The sequence below is a fragment of the Typopeltis vanoorti genome, chromosome 25 (assembly GCF_054136105.1).
Source record: "Typopeltis vanoorti isolate ZY-2024b chromosome 25, IOZ_Tvanoo_1.0, whole genome shotgun sequence".
NCBI lineage: Eukaryota > Metazoa > Arthropoda > Arachnida > Uropygi > Thelyphonidae > Typopeltis > Typopeltis vanoorti.
In genome coordinates this window covers 51,349,183-51,369,406 of record NC_143573.1, presented here as the reverse complement: position 1 = coordinate 51,369,406, position 20,224 = coordinate 51,349,183, and the positions used below count along the sequence as shown (strand labels likewise).

General features: G+C 34.6%; 1 protein-coding gene across 4 annotated transcripts in view; it reads right to left on the bottom strand.

Moving 5' to 3' along the window:
- Art1 (arginine methyltransferase 1) overlaps nucleotides 1-20,224 on the bottom strand; it is a 181,488-nt gene that overhangs the window by 46,517 nt on the left and 114,747 nt on the right. For all 4 annotated transcript variants that reach the window (XM_090414717.1, XM_090414715.1, XM_090414714.1 and 1 more), the window contains 2 exons: nucleotides 18,444-18,531; nucleotides 3,674-3,789 (listed from right to left, as the gene is read on the bottom strand). In XM_090414717.1, coding sequence (XP_090270843.1) covers nucleotides 3,674-3,789; nucleotides 18,444-18,531 — 204 coding nt within the window. The remainder of the gene's footprint in view (nucleotides 1-3,673; nucleotides 3,790-18,443; nucleotides 18,532-20,224) is intronic.

Here is a 20,224-nt window from a genome sequence, read left to right as displayed (position 1 = left end):
TAACATTTTGTATTTATTGCTCAGAAAGATCTCACCAGTTTTGGTCTTTTTTGTTTCAGTCACCCCTATTATGTCGATCTGGTACTTATCTAATTCCTCAGCTAGCTCCATTTTTTTGCCATTCAGGCTTCTTACATTGATAGTACCGATCTTTAACTCTGGTGATGTTGAGTTGGGGTTTGTTTTCAGATTTGTTCCAGTAGCTGACTTTTCGCTGTTCGCCCTGGTTCCCTGGCGAAAACAACGGGGGCCTTGTTTAACCGGGCGACGCCCCAGCCGGCATGAAATTTTGTCATGCTGTACCATCATTTTTTTATTTTGGTTTAACCAATAAGAATACAATTTGGTCGGCTAAATCCCAAATTGCCAGCCCATCCTCGTTCGTTCAGTATCAAAGTAGATACCCAACAGGGTGCACCACGAGAAGGTGAGGATTGGACATTAGGTCAGAAGCCCTGGTCGGTTCTCCGCATTCCTTTAAAGGCTATGTGGAGGTCTCCTCTCAGTTATACAGCTTTGGCCCTTAAGCACCCCTAATTCTATTCTTTCATTTGTATATTATTCTTTCATTTGTATATTAATGCTATAGGGAATAATTTAAAGAAAAGGGATATTCAGTTATTTGCTGACAATGCAAAACTGGAGAGGATAATATTTGATGAAGGTGATGTTGATATCCTACAGGATGATTCACTAATAAATTGATGTAGTAAAAGAGAATGGTTTCAATTTAAATGTTCCAAAATGTAAGATAATGCACTTTGGGATGAAAAGATTACATTCTTTGTATCATAATGATGATATGGACTGCTGGAAATTAATGAGGCTAGGGACTTGGGGGTGATGGCAGACATTGATTTGATGTTCAGTGCTGGTAAAATAACTCAAAGGAATACTCAGATGTTGAACACATTGATAAGTAAAGAAAGGGATGGACTATTATCCCTCTTCATAAGGCTTTTATTCAGCTGCATCTTGATCACTGTGAACAGATTTGGTCACCTGTGTTTCTTGGAAATTAGGTGGTGGAGAGGATTCAGACAAATAACAGGTGACAGGTTTGTGGAATGCTTCCTATGAGAATAGATGGAAGGCGTGTGGGTTGCAGACAGGCAGAAGAGAGGGGACGTGATAGAAACTTATTAGTTGCTAAAGGGATTCCATAAGACTGATGACACAAAAGAAAATTTTCAATACATGACAAGTATGGAAAGAAAAAAGGATCATCCTTAGAAGTTGTGTAAGAATGTGGTTAGTAAGGTATGTGAACAACATTATGTGTTTGGAGAGTGGTGAGTGAGTGGAATGAATTGTCAGCGGTAGTTGTGAGTACCCAGACAGTGAATGAATGAGTTAAAGAAGAGGTATGATAGGTGTTATGTAAATAATGGTTAGCATGGGTTTTCTGCGATAATTCTTTTGAAGCCATGTGGAGATACTCATATAAAAATAATAATCTTGAGGTGTGAACAGCAGATTATGGATAAGATTTGAGGATAGTAAGAAAATGTCAATGTAGAGTCTGGAATTCCAGCAGTGATAAAGAAATCTTAAGAGATGAAATGGCAACCAAATACAGATGGGCAGAAGATATTTTTGTATATTAGTCATGTAAAGAAACTCCCAAGCCAGATCCAAGAATCTGTCCTGGAAATGTGAAGAGCAACCACAAGTTTCTCAAATTTATGTCCAAAGGTGGGTAAAGGTTGATTGGGAGATCTAACGTAGATATCAGTGATGACTAATTAATTGGTGGTCCTCCAAGTAATGAAGATATTGGCTGTTGGCAATATTCTCCATTGTATTCGTAAGGAAGTGAGGACAATGGAATGAAGTCTTGATGACTGACTATATCTTTATATATAGGTTGGTTTCTTGCTTTTGGGTAGATGCCAGGCAAGTATGACAACTTGAATAGGTGACAGAGAATAGGTGTTAATTCTGAAGCATCAATTTTGAGCAGAAAAGTGTGTAGGTGGAGGGTACGGACTTTTTGGTATCCACATTATAAAGAATTCTGATATGATGTGTTTCTGGCAAAGATCGGAGGAGGCATGCAAACAAGAAATTCTTGGTATAATGGGAGACAATTTGTCTTGGTCAGCTATAGCAAAGGTTAGAGGAGAAATCAATACCAGATTAGCCATATATTTTGCATGATATTACTATGGTAAATTTAAAAAAAAGTAGTTATTACACCTAGAAGCTTGGCAAGGAACTGGAATGCTTGACTATGCTTTAAGCAAGAGGTGTTTTCTGCATTTGGCTCTTTCCAAGTCAAGTTTTGATATATGTAGTGTAGATTTAGTGCAAAGTTAGTTTTTGACTTTAGGTACTTGAAAAAATATGGTAAATTTTATCTTTGAGTGCTTTGGTACACTTTTTGAAAAAACCAAAACAAGGAGAGTGGTCAGAGATTTTAAGTGAGATTTGAGTCGAAGACCTTCATTCCAGAGGATTATTTCAGTTATTTGGCAGATACACTGAGCTAGAGAAGAACGAATAATCAGACCATAGAAAGGTGGAAATTACAAGTGACGTGATTGTAGGTGGATGAATTGTTTCATAGAAAAGAAAATTTATACAGGAGAGCTAGTTTCATTACTAACTTCAAATACTTCTTTAGCACTTCTTCCATGTTGAACTGCCAGGTCAAGAAGGAAAGCCAGAGTTATTATCAAAATCTTAAAAGGATTTGAATAATGTTCTCAATGTTTCAGTAATTAGACTACAAAAAAACAAGCTTTATAGATAATTAAAATCACCAAAGCAAAGGAATGCAACAAAATGTAGCAAGGAAATTTTCATCTCAATTTTGACCAAGAGCACATCATCAAGAGATTTTAGGTTTAACATTCTCTAGCAAGGAATGTCAGTGATTCAAAATTAATTTTGAAAGAATGCAGTGAAAATCTTAAAAAAAGTTTTACATTTTAAAATTCAAAGTGATATTTCACAATTAATAAGGGCAATTTAACCATAAGGAAAATGCAATTCTATCTTCACGTGCATGGAACATAATTCCATCAGGCATCAATCGCTAAAGGTAGATTTTTGTTTGCTTAAGTCCAAAAGCAATAAGTTGCATTTCAAGTGATTTTAACCTATGGCTTGATGGCACAGTAGGAGCGCAGGAACAGATTTCTCAAAAATGAAATCAGATGAAATATTCTTTGAAATATTAAAAGGAAAAGTGCAAAAAATGACAAACACAAATGAGAAAATTCTTTAATGTTTTCTGATATACTACAATGAGTTCTTTAGAATGTTTGTCTGAACTTGTTTTATGTGAAAATGGCCTTTCATCACTAACTTATAATAATAAACAACAGCTAACTCAGTTTCAACATAATGGTTATAGAAATATGGCAAGCTTCTTTAACTTTGAATTTAGACTCTAGGGTAAAAAAAAGCCCAACTCTAGTCCAAAGTTAAAGCTAGAAAATTGGATCAGAGTGCACATGAAAGCATTGTTGATAACATGCCTGTAACTTACACAATCAACTTACAACAATGACATATTTCAGTAAACTAACTTTTAGACTCCAGCAAGTATATAATGAAGCAGAAACACTGTTATATTTTCACTAGAATATGATAATTTTAGCATGCTATGAAATAATTCATATGAAAAAAAATTAAAAAGAAACTAATAACTGCAATGAATACCTACCTTTAGTAAACAGGCATTAGTGACAACCTGCTTGGGATCTACAACATCAACTAGTGGCTCAGATATGGCTACTTTTCGTATGCAACTCATATTGAAACCATAAACACTATCCCACCCTGGAAAAATAAAAATTAAATATATTAACTAAGATACAGTGAAATGTTAACACAAATTGTTTGGTAGAATTTTAGTTTATTGTTAACTTATACACAGTGGAATTCATATTTATTCTGAGTGAAGTCTCATTTTTATATTCATATATTCACTCATTGCATCTTTTCATATTGAGTAGGAAAGGCAAACTCAGACTGTGGACAACATTGTCATTCTAAGTAATTTTCATTAATTATTTTCAGTTATTAAAAAATAACTCAAAATTTATGTAAACTAACAACCTCAGGTAAATAGTGTATCCTTTTATATTTACTTATGTCTTTATAAGTAAATATAAATTTAATATAAGTTTCTCACCTGAAGAGGAGAAATGCTGCAATATATACCGTATTTGTCGGCGTATAAGACGCATCCCCTTTTTTGTACACATTTTTAGGAAAAAAGCTTTATCACTGAATATTATAAAGAATTTACAGTATTTCAAATAATAAGTAGGTCTACTTTCAACAAATACCTAATCTAACTAGGAAAGAGTACCGGGCTTTAAATCTTCTTCGTCAAAACCTAGAAATTCATCTCCAGAGCTAAATGAAGAGACATTTGAAACCTCTTTTGAATCAGAATCTGAGTCCTCATACAACAAATTGTCCTTGATACAATCCAGTGCATTACTAATGCCACACTTCTTAAATGATTTAACCACTGTCTCAGTTTTCACAGCATCCCATGAAGCTTTGGCCCACTCACTTGTGAAATGCTAGGACTCTTCCTTCTTTAGAGAAAATTTAATGGCAGAAATTTATCACCATTCACAACAACAGTTGGAAAGTTTAAACGAACAGAAACACAGCTGTGATCGTCGATGACAGCACATGCACATCCACCGAACTCTACGTAACTTGAATGCTCTCACACACCGCAAGGAAGAAAGCAAGAAATCGCATAACTCGGAACAGAGAAAATTTCCAGAAATGAAACTAATAGAAAACTGAGTATCGGCGTATATAAGACCACCGTGTTTTTTCAGACCTATTTTCAAAGAAAAAAAAGTGCGTCTTATACGCCAGCAAATATGGTATGTATGTGTGTGTGTGTGTGTGTGTATATATATATCATCTAATTTTTCTTTCCCCCTCTTTTACCTTGCAGTGTCAAGGGTTTATTAATCATCAGACTTCAACAGTTCACAGGATAAGGTGGTCAAGCCCTAAGCCCCGGTTTATCCCATGTCTGCAGTGGTGTTGAGTTCTCAAGGCTGGTTTGCCTGCTTTGCGGGATGAAAAACTCCAGATAAACTGAGGAGAAAAATCCTACAGTCCACGCCCAAGACCGGTTAAATTGGCTATGGCTGAGGAAAATCCTTCAGCTCCTCACGTCTCCGAAGGGAATCGAACCTAGGACACGCCTTCATATGGTTGCGAAGCGCACAAACACTAGGCTAACTGATGTTTCACAACTTATATGAAATAGTGAGAAACCTTATTATAACACTGATATGCACTGAAGTTATACCCATAGCATCTAGACTAATGTTTCCCAAACTTTAAGTAACCATGATCGCTATCAAAATTTCAATAACACCAGCATACCCACTCTGAAGAAAAGGCAATTTCAGATAAGTTATATTTCATTCAAATATGAAGGAATATGTTAAATAATTTTTTTTAATTTTTAAGATTTGTATTATAATAAATTACAAACATGAAACAATTTTAAATTATTTAGTGGAGATTAATAAATTTGGTGGAGAGACTTAATGAAATTGAGCAGGAAAGTTCCAACCCACGTGGTTTGAACTATTTGAATTTAAATTTTTGATACAAACAGTTAAAATCACACAACTGGAACAAAATCTGTGACAATACAGTGACAAAAATATTAAAGTAAAAAAAAAAAAAAAGAGTAATCAAAATTTAAAAAATCCCTCATACCACCTAAAGACCTTTCGTATACTCCAGGGGATTAGGAAACAGTGATCTAGATTCAAATTCTTGAGAACCTAGATTACTTGCAGTACTGTGAGATGGAAATAATATTTATTAAGAAGTTCTACATGGTGTTATATAGCATTGTTAGTGAAATGCCTGAAATATATGAAACTTCTGGTATTTTAACAACATTATGTAGCATCTAAACATCTTGATACTGTTTTCATCTCCAAACACTACATGAACATCTCATCGATCCAAAACATGCACAGCTAAGATCTTTCTCCTGTCCCTCCCTACATTACTTAAAATATTAAAATTTTTCAGTTTTTCAACAATGGCTATGCTGTGAATCTAGAACATGCTAATCCTCCTTTCACCACTAAACAATACATTATCAAGTTCCTGATATGTATCCATGGGGGGGGGTATTGGATAATTACGATAGTACTACATGTAAGTTTTACTACCTATCAATAATATTCCTCCGAATTAATCTGTGATCAGTTAAGACTAATATTATCAGATCTTATATTTCTCTCTTTTATGGTGCTTTTTACTGTATCAATCCATCTACATCTTGGTCTTCCTCTGGGTCTTTTTCCTGTCAACCTGGCAAAGAACACTCGAATTGCTAATCTTACCTCTCTCATTCTGTTTAAGTGACCATACCACCTGACATTAGCTTTGCTAACAATATCAAGTGCTTTCTCAATATCCTCAATTTTTTTTCAAGAACCTTGTATATGTGGTCTCCAAGCTTTGATCAAGTTTTATTTCTAACCCAGTTCTCAGATCCATAAGTTAAAATTGGTTTGAACACTGTCTTGTACATAGCTAATTTAGTGTTTTGACTAATTTCTCTCTTATTCTATTAAATTTATTCAGTTGACTTCCTACCATACCAGCTTTGTTGATTCTATTGTCTATTTCCATACCTAAGTAGCTGAATTGTACCTAAATAGCTTTACTTATTCTGTAGGTTATCTATTCACGATGCAGTTGGTATTTTCAATGTTTTTGCCTATTTTCATTGTCTCTGTTTTTTTATTGCTGATTTTCTAAACTAAACAATACATAAATGATATTCTTATATTATTTATATGAATATTATCTCACTAATGCAACACACTCACAGCTAAAATGTTCCTCTTTATCCAACTTCACATAACAGGACGCTTCTCTAAATGTCTCTGATTAACAAATCAGAAATGCAATGTATATGCCATCTTGTATTCATCACTTACACAAATAACTTTTAGTTCTTTCTTGTGGTTATATCAGTTACTTTAATATCATTTTGTTTTAGGTGTTTATCAGAACTTTCGCATTCGTAATCTAAGTAATACTTTGACAGGGAAAAATTAATCATATCCACACAGCTAGGTCTGTCAAACTGCCAGTGCTCTCAGGTTAGCTTGTCTTGTCGGAGGGAAAACCTTGCAACACATAAGACAAGCGATCTCAGCATCACTTAAAACCTACAAAGGATCTTTATATCCACGTCTTTCTGACTAGAGCACACTGGCATTATCAACTCAGCTAGAAAGGCACTAACCCAACATAATGATTTGGCACCTTATTTCAGAATTCGAATTAAAAAGCAGTGTGTGCATGCGCTTGCAAGAATTAAGGTTTTTCAAATGTTCATAAAGTTCAAATCTGTGTTCAAATTCTTGAGGGGTATTGGATTACAGTTGCAAAGAGATGAAAATTAATAACTAAAATAGAAACAAAAGTCCCTAAAAGCAAAACAAGTTTAAGAAATTCTTTCTTTCACTGCAATATGGCGATCAGCATTCATTATTTAAAAATTATGATAATATCCACGACTGACATTCTAATTTCTCGCCTCTATCTATTGATGCATATCACTATAGCTGCTAATACTGACTCCTAGATATTTAAAATTATATCAACAATCAGCAATAATTTGAAGAAGGCTGGTGAGAGCATCTCTTTGGCTGTCAAGTTTTATTTCAAAATGTGATTTAATGGTCCTGAGGGAAAAGATACCTTACAGAGGGTATGGAGATTACACATTCGTATCATATTTATGTACTTTTGTGGTATTCTAAAAGGTTCTCATTGCATCCCATAGTCCATCCGATATCTGTCATATGCTTGTTTATAGTCCAAAAATACTAGATGTAATTCTTTATCATATTTAATGTCTTTCTGTCAATGAATGAAAATTAGCTGTTAATTTTTCTTTGCAAAAACCACATTACTAGTCTCTGAATCATGTTTGAAGCATACACATTAATTAGTTTTTTTTCCATATCAGTGTAGGTAATATTTCATAACAGTGACTGAGAGAGAGAGAGAAAGAGAAATACATCTATAATTACTATTATAGGGATCTCCTAATTAAATAAAAAAAAAAAAAAAAGAAAGCACAATATGGCTGTATGCCATTCCATGAAGATTTTTTTTTTTTTTTTTTTTTTTTTTTTGCCATATTAGCTAATTTAGATGTTTATCAGAACAAAAACATAAAAGATCAATGGATGTTTCTTCAATTTTTCGAAGTTCTGAAGCAATTTTATTCTCGTCTTGTTGTTTTTTGGTGCTTTTCTTGCCATCAATCAGGTAGTTCCTCAATTGTGGGTTCTTCAACACTTTCATTTAAATATTGTACCTCAGGTGTGACATTTCTATCTGGTGGTGATTTGGTTAGTAGTTTCTCAAAACACTGTCTCACCTCAACAATTTCTTTTTTCCTTGGGTAATCAAATCTTCTTGGTTGTCAGCAGTATTCAATTTCTGATTTATAGCCTCCCCACTGCATCTGAACAACCTCCCCGATCAAGTTATTTGTATTATTTTCAATTTCCTCAATTTTTTCTATGTCAGTTTTTTTTTTTTTGTGATGCAGTATTTTAATAGTTAAATCATTCAGCTTCCTACAGTTACTCTGTATTTTCTAGTGATTATGTCATCTATAGATGACATTATCATCTTGTTTAAGGAAATTAACAACGTAGACTTGATAACTAAAAATATTTAATTATTACTTCTTATATTTTGCCGGGTTAAATCGACATCTTCAGGGATTAATATGCTGGTATTAAATACGTACATGCAGGTACACTTCAGTGACAAAGATGGAAACAGGAGAGATACAGGCAGACCTAAAGTCCTATAATTATGCCACCCGTTGGCTTTGGGTTGGGTATTCTTAGCAATTGGGCTGATTATCTGAGGATGAGGCTTTCCCATATGAGGGGCAGTTTGATACAACCACATTTCTTTAAGATGGTGATATTTGGTAAGAGTTGCAGCAGATTCAAGGAAAACCTTCTTAAACTTAAATTTGTTTTGGTGGAGTAAGGTGGCTTTTTTCCAACAGATCCTGTGCTGGGTATCCAGGTCATGGTCTGCTAATCCTGGAGTTGCTGCAGTGGTGGAATCGGATGTAATCCTGGTGTTCTGATATATGGATATTAGCTGTTTGACCTGTTTGTCCGTAATATGAAAGGTTGCAACTGCAGGGTACATGGTACACTCCAAGTAAATAGACAGATTGTAGCTGGTCTTTGGGGGAGTGAATAAGGGCTGCTAGCATTTTGTGTGATTTATTAAGCAGTCACAAGATTGTGCCTTTTTTAAGATCATGGCCACTTTTTCTGAGATGTCACAAATTATGTTCACTCATATGCCATATGCTCAACTCATGTTTCCTTATAGCCCCTTTATGCATTACTGAACCATTTATTTTTTCTTTCTGATGTTGATGAAAGGAAGGGTTTCTTCTGCACAACAAGTAATAATATTTTTGATTTGTTTTCTGTGTTTATCTCAGTTATAGCAAGAACTAAATGTATTTCCTGCATCATCTTTTCTGCATATTGCATTCATAAGTTATATAATACTCACTTTGGTGATATATTGATCGGTATTTATATTTCTGTTAACATTTTCTTTTGACAGAAAATCCGAGATTGAAATGCACTACTACATTATCAGGTCATGATCAAAATCTGCACAGCTCCTCTTTAGGCATATATGTCTCTTATGTGTCTTGTGCCCACTGTCTATCATTACAAGTCTATTTGGTTCTTCACTGTTTCATCTGGAGAGAACCAAGTTTGTTCATGGAGATTTCTTCTGGGAAAGTATGTAGTACTGTTAGCTCTTTGGAGGATGCAAAGTTAATAAATCTAATCCCAATATTATTACTAACTGGACCAACTGTTGGTCTACAGCCTGTTTGTTTTCCTATTTTAGCATTAAGGTCTCCTATAACTAATTTTATACAATGCCCATGTAAAGAATCATATATCCTTTCTAGTTCATAAAATTTATCTGACATTGTCATCCTTATCTTCAGTTGGTGCATAACTACTGACAACTACAACATCAAACAGATGACCAGAAATACAGATGAAACAGAATTCATCATGCAGTGATGTGAAAGTTTTATACAGTAAAAATATTGTTGTTTACCATAAAACCAACGTATTTTCATGTCTAACATGAAAAACTAACGAAGCGCTAGGTTAACATAACTGATGTTACTGGAACACAGAAGATGACTGGGATTCTTCAAAGTAACCATTACAAGACATTATATTCAGGCAGTAATGATTAAGGAAAGAGTAGCTACAGTATTCAACACTAAACATAAGGATAAGCTCCTTGAATGGCAGGCAACTAGACAAATAGTATTTGTGCCTATGGTGTCACAGAAGGTTCTTCTAAAAAATCAGTAGAGGAATCGTTCAGAACCTTAGAGAAGGCAGCAGACAAAAAGATAAAGTTCCTCCTTACTGGAAATCTCAACAGCAGAGTAGAAAACAAATAAGAAACATGAATGTTTTGGGAGAATTTGGAGAAAACAGTAAATCTGATAAAAATAGTAAGTACTTGCTGGATTCTTGTTCAAGACATGGACTAATCATTATTAATACCATGATCTAGCCATGTAAATTCATGTGGAGAGAAGATAAGAAATAAAGTCTCATTAACTCTGTTATTATACATTGCTTTGTAATAAGTCAACATAACAAACAGCCACAGCACCCATGTTAATAAGTTGTAGGACCTCCTTTTACTGCAGACTACAGCAATCCTACAGGGCAGACTTTCCACAAGCTTACGATAGCAATCAATGGGAATTTTGAACCCATTGCTCATGTAGGCATCTAATGAGGTCTTGGACCATTGTGGGGTGGATATGCCTTGACCTCACCTGACACTAGTTCATCCTACAGATGTTCAACAGGGTTGAGATCGGGGCTCTGTGGAGGCTAGTCAAGTGTGGTGGTGTTGATATTCACAAACCATGCAGTTACAGCAGCAGCCTTATGATGCAGTGCATTGTCTTGTAGAGAGATAATGGTCAGTTTGATAGAAATGTCACAACACAAAGTAGGAAGCATTGTTGTATTGTACAGAATGTTCAGATACTTCACAACAGAGTTCATTGTTTGTGGCACCACAAAACAGAGGTCTGAGGTCAAACCAGGGTCATACCATCACACCGCCACATAAGAATTTCATATTTGGGATTATGCCATCCTGCTAAGAAATGTTCACCAAGCATTCACCACATCTACACCTGTCCACCTACCCAGTAGAGAGTATAGCTACATGCTCTTTGCACCACTGAAGACAACACTGCATGCTGGTTCGGTAATGTGGAGCTTGCATATTGCAATCCTACCATGGAAACTCATATTGTAAGCCTCAGTTCTGAATGTGTTTATACAGATTTGTGTTCCCATCAATGCCCAGAAATCTGCATTCAATGTGTCAGCTGATAAATAGCGTTTTGTTTTATATATTATCCTCCATAGCATTCTATGGTCACATTTGGTGAGCATGGTGGGTTGTGCACTGTGGGTAGCACTTGTAGTTGACTCCTTGTGCTTCCATCTCAGTATGGTATCACTGATTGTTGAAATGGGATAGTCCAATTTGCTAAACATATAGGCCTGCAACGTGGCATCCTATCACAATGCCTCTTTCAAACTTCATCAGTACCCTTCTTGCAGCCATTTCACAAGTCACAGTTGTAGTGACTTGGGAGCATCATAATTCCCCCAATTTATACGGTTACAATCACGACTTGTTACAGTGCACAATGCACTTTGTTCATGGGGGTGTCCATTGACTTCTTTCCAAGCAGTGTAGGTAGTGATATGTTCACAGAGGCTCAGGACACAAGAATGCACAGTGAATTTGAAACAGGAAGTGATCATATTTGGTTTTAAGCAGGATAAAATTGAATATCATAATGAAAAGAAAAGTGTGTAAGGAAGTTTTAAAAAGTCAAGTTATTTTCAGAGGTGAGCTGTAGACTTAATTATACAATTAAAAAAAAAAACAAAAAACACTCCATTGTTAATTCAAGAAGTTTTAATAGAATCAGTCATGGAAAAGAAAAACGTACACTGAAAATTCTTATGAAGTAAATTAGCACATACTCTGGGAGAATAGAGAGAATAATTTAACACAGCAAAGCAATGGATAAAAGCAGCTAAACAAATGTCATGAGAAGACTTTGGTAAGAATACAGAGGATAAACATCAGATGGTGGCAACATACTTTTGAGACTACTGAAGAAACTCAGAAATGGAGTAAAGAAAAAAGGAATCAGAAGATAAAGTTAATATGAAAGCTGAAGAAAAAGAGGTCTGGTAGAATTATTTTGAAAGACTGCTAAATGAATGTCATCTACTCCTGCTGGAGTAGATGACATCCAATTAAAAATGCTCAAATATGAAGTATATAAGTTTTACGGTGTTCTACACTGCATAATTCAGATGGTCAGGTCACAGTCAAATTTCAAAAGTAGGGCTTCACAGCACCAATCTATAAAAAAGAGAAATAAAACAATGTGAGAAAGGCATTTCCTTGCTGAATATTCCAGGTAAGATTTATGCAAGCATACTTGAGAAGACAATAAGAAAAACTGGAAAAAGAACCTGAAGAAGAATAAGTTGGGTTCAGAAAAAATAAGGGAAATATAACAAGAATCTGTATTAAGTTCCACAGTTCTAGAAAAGGCATATGATAAGGTGACACCACACAATTTCCAGGGAGTGATCCCTTGTTCTACCTTGCTTTACCTTCATGCAGTGTATTGAAAAATATTCTGTGTCAATTCAGTGATATCCTTTTAATAATTAATGTTTTTATCATATCTACTCTTTTCTGCTTATCAAACCAGTCTTTGTACCCATTGAAAATTTCATCCATCCTCCTGAGGAGAATTCCATACACTTGTCAAAAATTTGGTCACTCACCTATAAATTTTCTATATCACTTCCTCATCGAAAAGGAATCCAGGCAAGATCTGCATATAATTTAGATGTAGTTTATTAAAGTCTTATAAAGGGAAATAATCTCCCTATCTATGCTTTCATATAACATCCAGTAATTTGATCAACTGATTTAGCTACCTTTGCAATATGCCCTTTAAAACTTCTTCCTGTCCACAATCACCTCCAAAATCCCTGGCCTCTGCAATTTCATCACATCAAGGAGAAGGAATGACAACAAGCCCCCCCCCCCATTCCAAAACATCTTTACATGAGGTTAGAATACTGTTTTATGTAAAAATTATCAACATCATGATGAATGTTTTTTTTTTCGATAACTATATATTATAAGACGATACAAACTGGGTTTAATAGGTCAGAGATTTTTGATACAGAATGTTAGCCTACTAGTTTTGCCATCTGACTGGTGCCTTTGTCTTGGCAAGATAACTCTATACAAAACAGCTTAAAGAACAAAAACAAACTTAAATTACAACTCATACATAACCGAAGGATGAAAAATATCAAATTCATATGAACTGTTACTAAAAATGTGTGGAGAGTGTATGTTGGGAGTTGGTCAGTCATTGTTTAGCAAGTGCATCCTATAATTGGCTGCAAAGTTGAACTCTAATGTGCTGAGCGATCTTATGAGTGATTTCCAGATATCACTAACGATCATCCCTTGGTTTCTGTTTAGTTTCTCTTGAACGGATCACTACTACAGCTTCTTTTATTGAGTAAGAGGTGTAGTCATCTTCTATGTATGGCATAGTACTTTTATCCCATTCGATATTGTGGTTTGTGTTGGAAAAATGGAAAGCTAAACCAGAATTGTCTTCTCTGTTGTTAACATCTCCGATATGTTCCTTTTTTCTTATTTCTAAATGTCTAGAAGTTTGTCCTAAGTAATTTAATCCCTGGAGTTCAGAACACGGGATGTTGTAAACTCCAGGGTGTTTGTAGATCTTATCTCAAAACAAACAATGGTTATCCAAAAAAAAAAAAAAAAAAATTAATGAATTGGATTCTTTTCTCCGCCCCCCCCCCCCTCCCAACAGCAAACCCAAGAAACTCATTACAGGACTTCGGTTTCCATTCCTGCTAAGGCCCTATGACATCCGAGTGCTTTCAAAGACTGTTCGCAATAAGTTACAGTCACCAAAAGACAAGATTGATTTTTACAACATCCTGTGTTCTTGCGGATTGAATTACATAGGGATTTCTAGGTTTAGAAATAAGAAAAAAGGAACATATCGAGACATTAACAACAACAGAGAAGACAATTCTGGTTTAGCTTTCCATTTTTTCCAACACAAACCACAATATTGACATTAGGAAGAGTTACTCTTTCTAATGTCATTAATAAATAGATTGAACAACAATGGTCTAAAGACTGATCCCTGGGGTACACCACTGGTCACCTTAAATCTGGTACATTTAAACTCACCATACATCTCATATATGAGATGTATGATGACATCCCATATATGGGATGACATTTCATATATGGAAGGTGTCCCTGGAGGTGTCTAATAATAATAATAATAATATCCACTTGGGTAAGTGGGTATGTCTGTGGACATACCCACTTACCCAAGTAAGCAGTTTATATTCTGATCCCATATTCGCCAGTTTATGCAACAGCCTTTTAAGTATATCTTATCAAATGACTTATCCAAATTATCGCACATTACTGCATATTAAATCATCGTATTCATCATAATTGTTTATCAATGATAAACAATTCTGATTAGATTTTTCAATCTAATCAGAATTGTGCAGAAAAGCAGGAGAGACAGGTATTTTTCATGATAGCTGAATATCCATGCAGTGTGAACTCCCTGTGGATATATTAGTAAGAAAATATTGTCAGGATTTGTAAAGTTGGTATGTAAAGTTATTATCATCCTACTCCTTAGTGTTCACAGATTCATCATCACATCGATTGTAAATCTATTCACACACTAAGTCCATTTACGCATCATTTACTCTAAGTAATATAATAAAAAGAAGATATTCTACTTATTCGACACAATCTTGTGCAACTTCTAGGAACGTCCCTAGTTTATGTAGCTTCCCCTAGCCTAACCATTTGAAAAATCTCTCCTATCCCCATTCAGTAAAAATACCTCTCAACAGCTTAAGCATTGCAATCATATTCATTGGTAAAAGAATATGATCGTAACTACATGGTAAAATGACACATCAATATACATAACATCAATTGCCAGCCAGGCTGGCCGAGTGGTTAGCGTATCCACTCCCCAGCCAAAAGCTGCAGGTTCAAATCCTGCCGTGAGCATGGATGTTTGTGATTGTCTGTGGACATACTAGTGGTGGTCGGCAGTAGCTGTTGTAGCATTTGCCTTCCCTCGATGAGTCTATGGACTCCCTGGAGAGGTCAAATAATAATAATATCGCTGGTTTTTCAGGAAATTGAATTGAGATAATTAGTACTAAATTCAACTATGAAATACAGTTGTTTTAGGACAATATGATAGATTTCACAAATTTACTGTGCTGATGCAGAAATGACTAATAGTAGGGAAAAATTTATTATACAATTTCTTGGCTTGTGACATTTTCCATTGTTCTTTTAAAAAGCTCCATAATTTGAAATTTGTCACCCCCTCCAAAGCAATTTGCGATCATTTCAACTGAACGGAAAAAATAGCCCTTCTGTTTTCTTAGTGATTACTGTAAATAACTTGCTTAGTTACGATTAATTTAGTGCACCCATTGGCATGGTGAAGTCAGCAATATCTGATGTGTCATTTTTCTTTCCCATTGGTTGTAATATATGAGAACATACAAATTAAGATATTTTAGAGACGGAGTTCATATTGATAGCAAAGTTTGGTTACAGTCGCCTTTCTCAAATTTGTAGCTAAGTGCATTCTTTCAATGTGACAATTTCCATAAAATATCATGTCACTGGTGCCCCTTCTGACACTGGCCCAACCATAGCGTTCCTACCTCTGCGTATCAATATATCTCTTAGTCTTGAAGGGAAAATGTTTGTATTATAACAGCCAAAGTTTCTGATGGTATTATGCAAGTTAGTGAAATAATCTGGAAGAAAGGATGAACATGATTTGTTTGCAGTTACTTGGCCTTAACAGATATACACACAGCTAAACTGTTCGCTACGTTTTAACATTATTGTTAAACTAGAACTTCATTTGTAAAAAGACTGAACATTGCTCAAGTCAGCATGATGGATTAGATATACTCGTTCGTCAACACATCTGTTGTAAATCTATTCACAACATAATTCCACTTGTTGTAGCAAATGAATAACCAGTTTGAAGAAAGTTTGACTTTCCAATTTGAAGTGATATGGTGTTTTTATAAAAGTAGAATGCTTTAAAAAAAAAAATTTTTTTTTTCAATTTTTTTTTAGGACGGAGTATATGATGGAGGTCATCGGACGATGACTTCCATCACACACAGTTCATCATAATGTAACTTCAATGCATTCGCTGTTTCCACACTCACCAAATGTGTTCCAACCATCCACAACTCTGTCCACAAAAACTCTATTCCTCAGCTATTTGCTCCTTCCATTTTTTATATTACTTCCAGGAATGCTTCTTGTTCCAATTATGTTCAAACTATTGACCCATAAAGTTTGCTCAGAATTAAGGCAGTTCATGTTAATCTATCAAGTAATGACTGTATGCCAAGCATTTTTCCTTTTATGTTTGATTACTAGAGGGTATCATTTATAAATCTATTTTCAAAACCGACCAAGATGAGGTCACAAAAATGTAATAAATTCTCTGTTGCAATGTCCCAAGCTAATTTATTTAAGCAATCTTTGAAAAATAACAACTGAACTATCTAAGTCCTTGATAAAACAACTTGGAGTTCCCCCCCCTTGTGCCATCCATCCATACCTTCACCACCTTACCATCACTTATATACTCTCCTCCCGTGTGTGTGTGTGTGCGCGCGCGTGCGTGCGTGCGTGTGTGTACATATGTATACATGTTCTTTCATTTCCTCAATGATGACATTCAACTGCTCAAAATAAAAACTCTAGTTGACAACTTCAAATAAATCAAACAAATCTAAAGCAGGCTTTCTAAGGGCCAAATGCACTATGCTTTCCTTCTAGTTCCTTACCTAGACAGAACTTATGCTCTTCCATCCTGATGGAATAATAGTAATATCTCCTGAAAATGAAGCAGACCTTTTAGCACCAGTTTCCCCCCCCCCCAACCTCTTCATTTCTTGTCTATGTGACCATGGCAAATCTCCCACTATTCCACAAACTACCCACAGTATCCTCACTGATCTTTTGCCAGCTGGACTTAAGAAAAATATTTGACAGCCTTGACACTAATGTCTCCTGGCCCAGATGCTATTCCTCCAGTTGCAATATGGTCCTCTTCAAGCTACTATCTGCCTTCTGGATTAGCAAAACAGACAAACTTGACTGGATTTATCCATGTTTTACTTATTTTAATTTTCACATTAAATACAGATTTAGAAAGAGAAATAATGAAGCCAAGCTTAAAGAAACAGAAACAGTATTAATATAGGCTTGCTGGCTTTACTAACTGCACGTGCACGAGAGAGCATTCATCAGCAAAAACAAAATTAAGGTGAATAATACTGTCAATTATACATACACACATTCCCAAACATCCATGTTATGCAATTTAGTTTAAAGTAGAATTAACTCAAAAGCTCACAAAATCAATATCATATCTTCATTTTGTCGTCAGAAACAGTACTTTTTTTTTTGATTTTTTGTACACCATTCTGTTAATTCTTCCTAAGGTATTTTATTAGTTTATATATATATATATATATAGTTAGACAATCACAATCTCTATATATAAAGGCATCAGAAGGTAAACTTTCAAAAGTGGATCAAACAACATATCATGCATCATCTATGCTGAAATGGATTAAATACCACAACATGTAAAGAACTTATCAGAATATTAAACCTTTTGTGAGTGGGAGTCATAAAAAAAAAAAAAAGACAATGCTAACAATTAACAAACAGTATGGTATTAACTGGATGATTTCCCATTGCATTAACCTGGCCCTAACTATCCTAAATGTCTCATATTAAAGAAATAGTATAATTGTGACTTATAAGGAAATAACCTATTGGTAGCACTGTGTTAATTGATGAATGGTAGAGTTAGGATAATGGCAATGCTCTGAATTAATCAATTTCTGTAAACTTAACCCCCCCACCACCACAAAAAAACACCTTCATGCTTGCATGCAATGCAGTTTTCATTCAAAATTACTTTCTTCCTTTCTCTTTTTGGAAAATGACTATTTCAATTTTTAACATGGACAACATAAATGAAGTAAAAAGAATGGATGGGAACAAAAGACAGGAGCTCATTACAAAATTCATTTGTGTGAATAACCCAAACCACAGCAAGAACTAAGCATATAAATTAAAATTACTCAATTAAAAATACTCACAGTTAATCTTCTCATCTTTGTACTGCCTGTCTTCTATGGCACAAATGAAGAGTGTAGCTCGATCAGGAAACATCATACCATCTGGTTTCTGAATGCACAAATTTAAATTTTTAATATTAACCAAATATTATCATTCTAAAGAATTTCTTTAAAAATTATAGCTATACTGCAAAAGCATAATATTTATACATAAATAATCCAAAAGCTAGTTGTTGTAAGGCAGAGATGTAAAGCAGTAAATGTATCCTTTATGAGTAAGAATCTTATCTTGAATGGAAATCTGAATATTATCAAAAGTAAGGAAAGGTAGATCTTTCCTTACTTTTGATAATATTCAGATCTTTCTTATGAGAATTGTTAGCATAAAAATTGGTTAAGTTATCACCAGAGAATGTAAAGATTAGCACATAAAGCATAAGATCTTGAAACATTTGAGCACTAAAAGGTTGTCAAATGAAGAAAAGAAATGGAGTGTGCCATCATCAGAAAAACAGTGGAGATGATTTGAGGTAAGAGATTGTCTCTTAAAAATACCATACACTGATCATATGATGAATTCAGAAGAGAGGCGAAGAAATGAATTTGATACGTAGGCTTTGATGCCAGATTCAGTTAGATATTTTTAAACCTTTCAAATCGAATGTTCCCCAAGGTGGATAATGTTGACTAGGAGCTGAAATTTTTTTCACCTGGTTATAAATAAAATTAAAGATGCCTTGCTATATTCTTGTTTAATCCTTAAAACTTAGTTTGTATGTAAGTATCTTCACAACTTATATATAGAGGCTAATGACTTCACATTAATTGCTTTGGTATTCCATAATGCAAAGCAAGCATCCCCTTCAGGTGTGTGTTTAATACTATGCATTAGGAGAAGGGCCTCTACCCAGACCCATAATAAATAACAAGGTTGAACTAATACCTTTTTATTAAAATACTCTGGATTAGAGTTAGTTTTCTAAAACCTTTCAACAACTAGCTCTACCCTTGATGAGATCTCAAGAAGGTAAAAACTGGTCTGCGTAGTGGCTCTTCTCATAATACATAATATTATACACACCCAAAGGGATGCATGCTTTGGATTATGGAATAATAAGGCAATTAATTTCAAGGCATTAGCCTCTATATACAAGTAGCCTTGTCGTGAAGATACTTCATACAAAAACTTCGTTTCCTTACATTTGGATAAAGGATTAAATAATAATTTTTTTAGAATATTTAATTTAATGTTAATTAAGATATTTGCTATGAAGCAAGAGTGGCTTGAATACATATGTGATCAGTAATAAATGGATGTACTTCAGATAGTGAAGAAGCTAGTTGCTAATGCCCTTGATTTTTCAAGAGAATTGTGAAGACAATGACGACGGCTTGATGAATAACTTATTTCACTCTTTTCTAAGAAAGCTGTGCATAATATTCACGTCTCTATTTATTTTGAAATCAAAGTTAAAACAGTAACATGGCACATTGAGAGACTGAACAAAATTGGTGTAGGCAAGGCCAATAAAAAAAATCTCATTGAAACTGAAGGAAAGCCTTTTTTTATTAGATGAGTTATGCAAGTTCTTGTAGACAGCATTTCTGCATTATCTACATTTCGATATACTTACAGAATATTCACTACACTTGAAATCTAGCTGGCAGAAATCCAAAACCAACAGTAAAGAGACACAAGCATACATTATCCTGGAGCCTGTGTTTAAGGCACTGCTATGATACTCTTGGCTGCAACATCAAACTACAAACAAATACGATTACAACATGAAATATTATGCCAG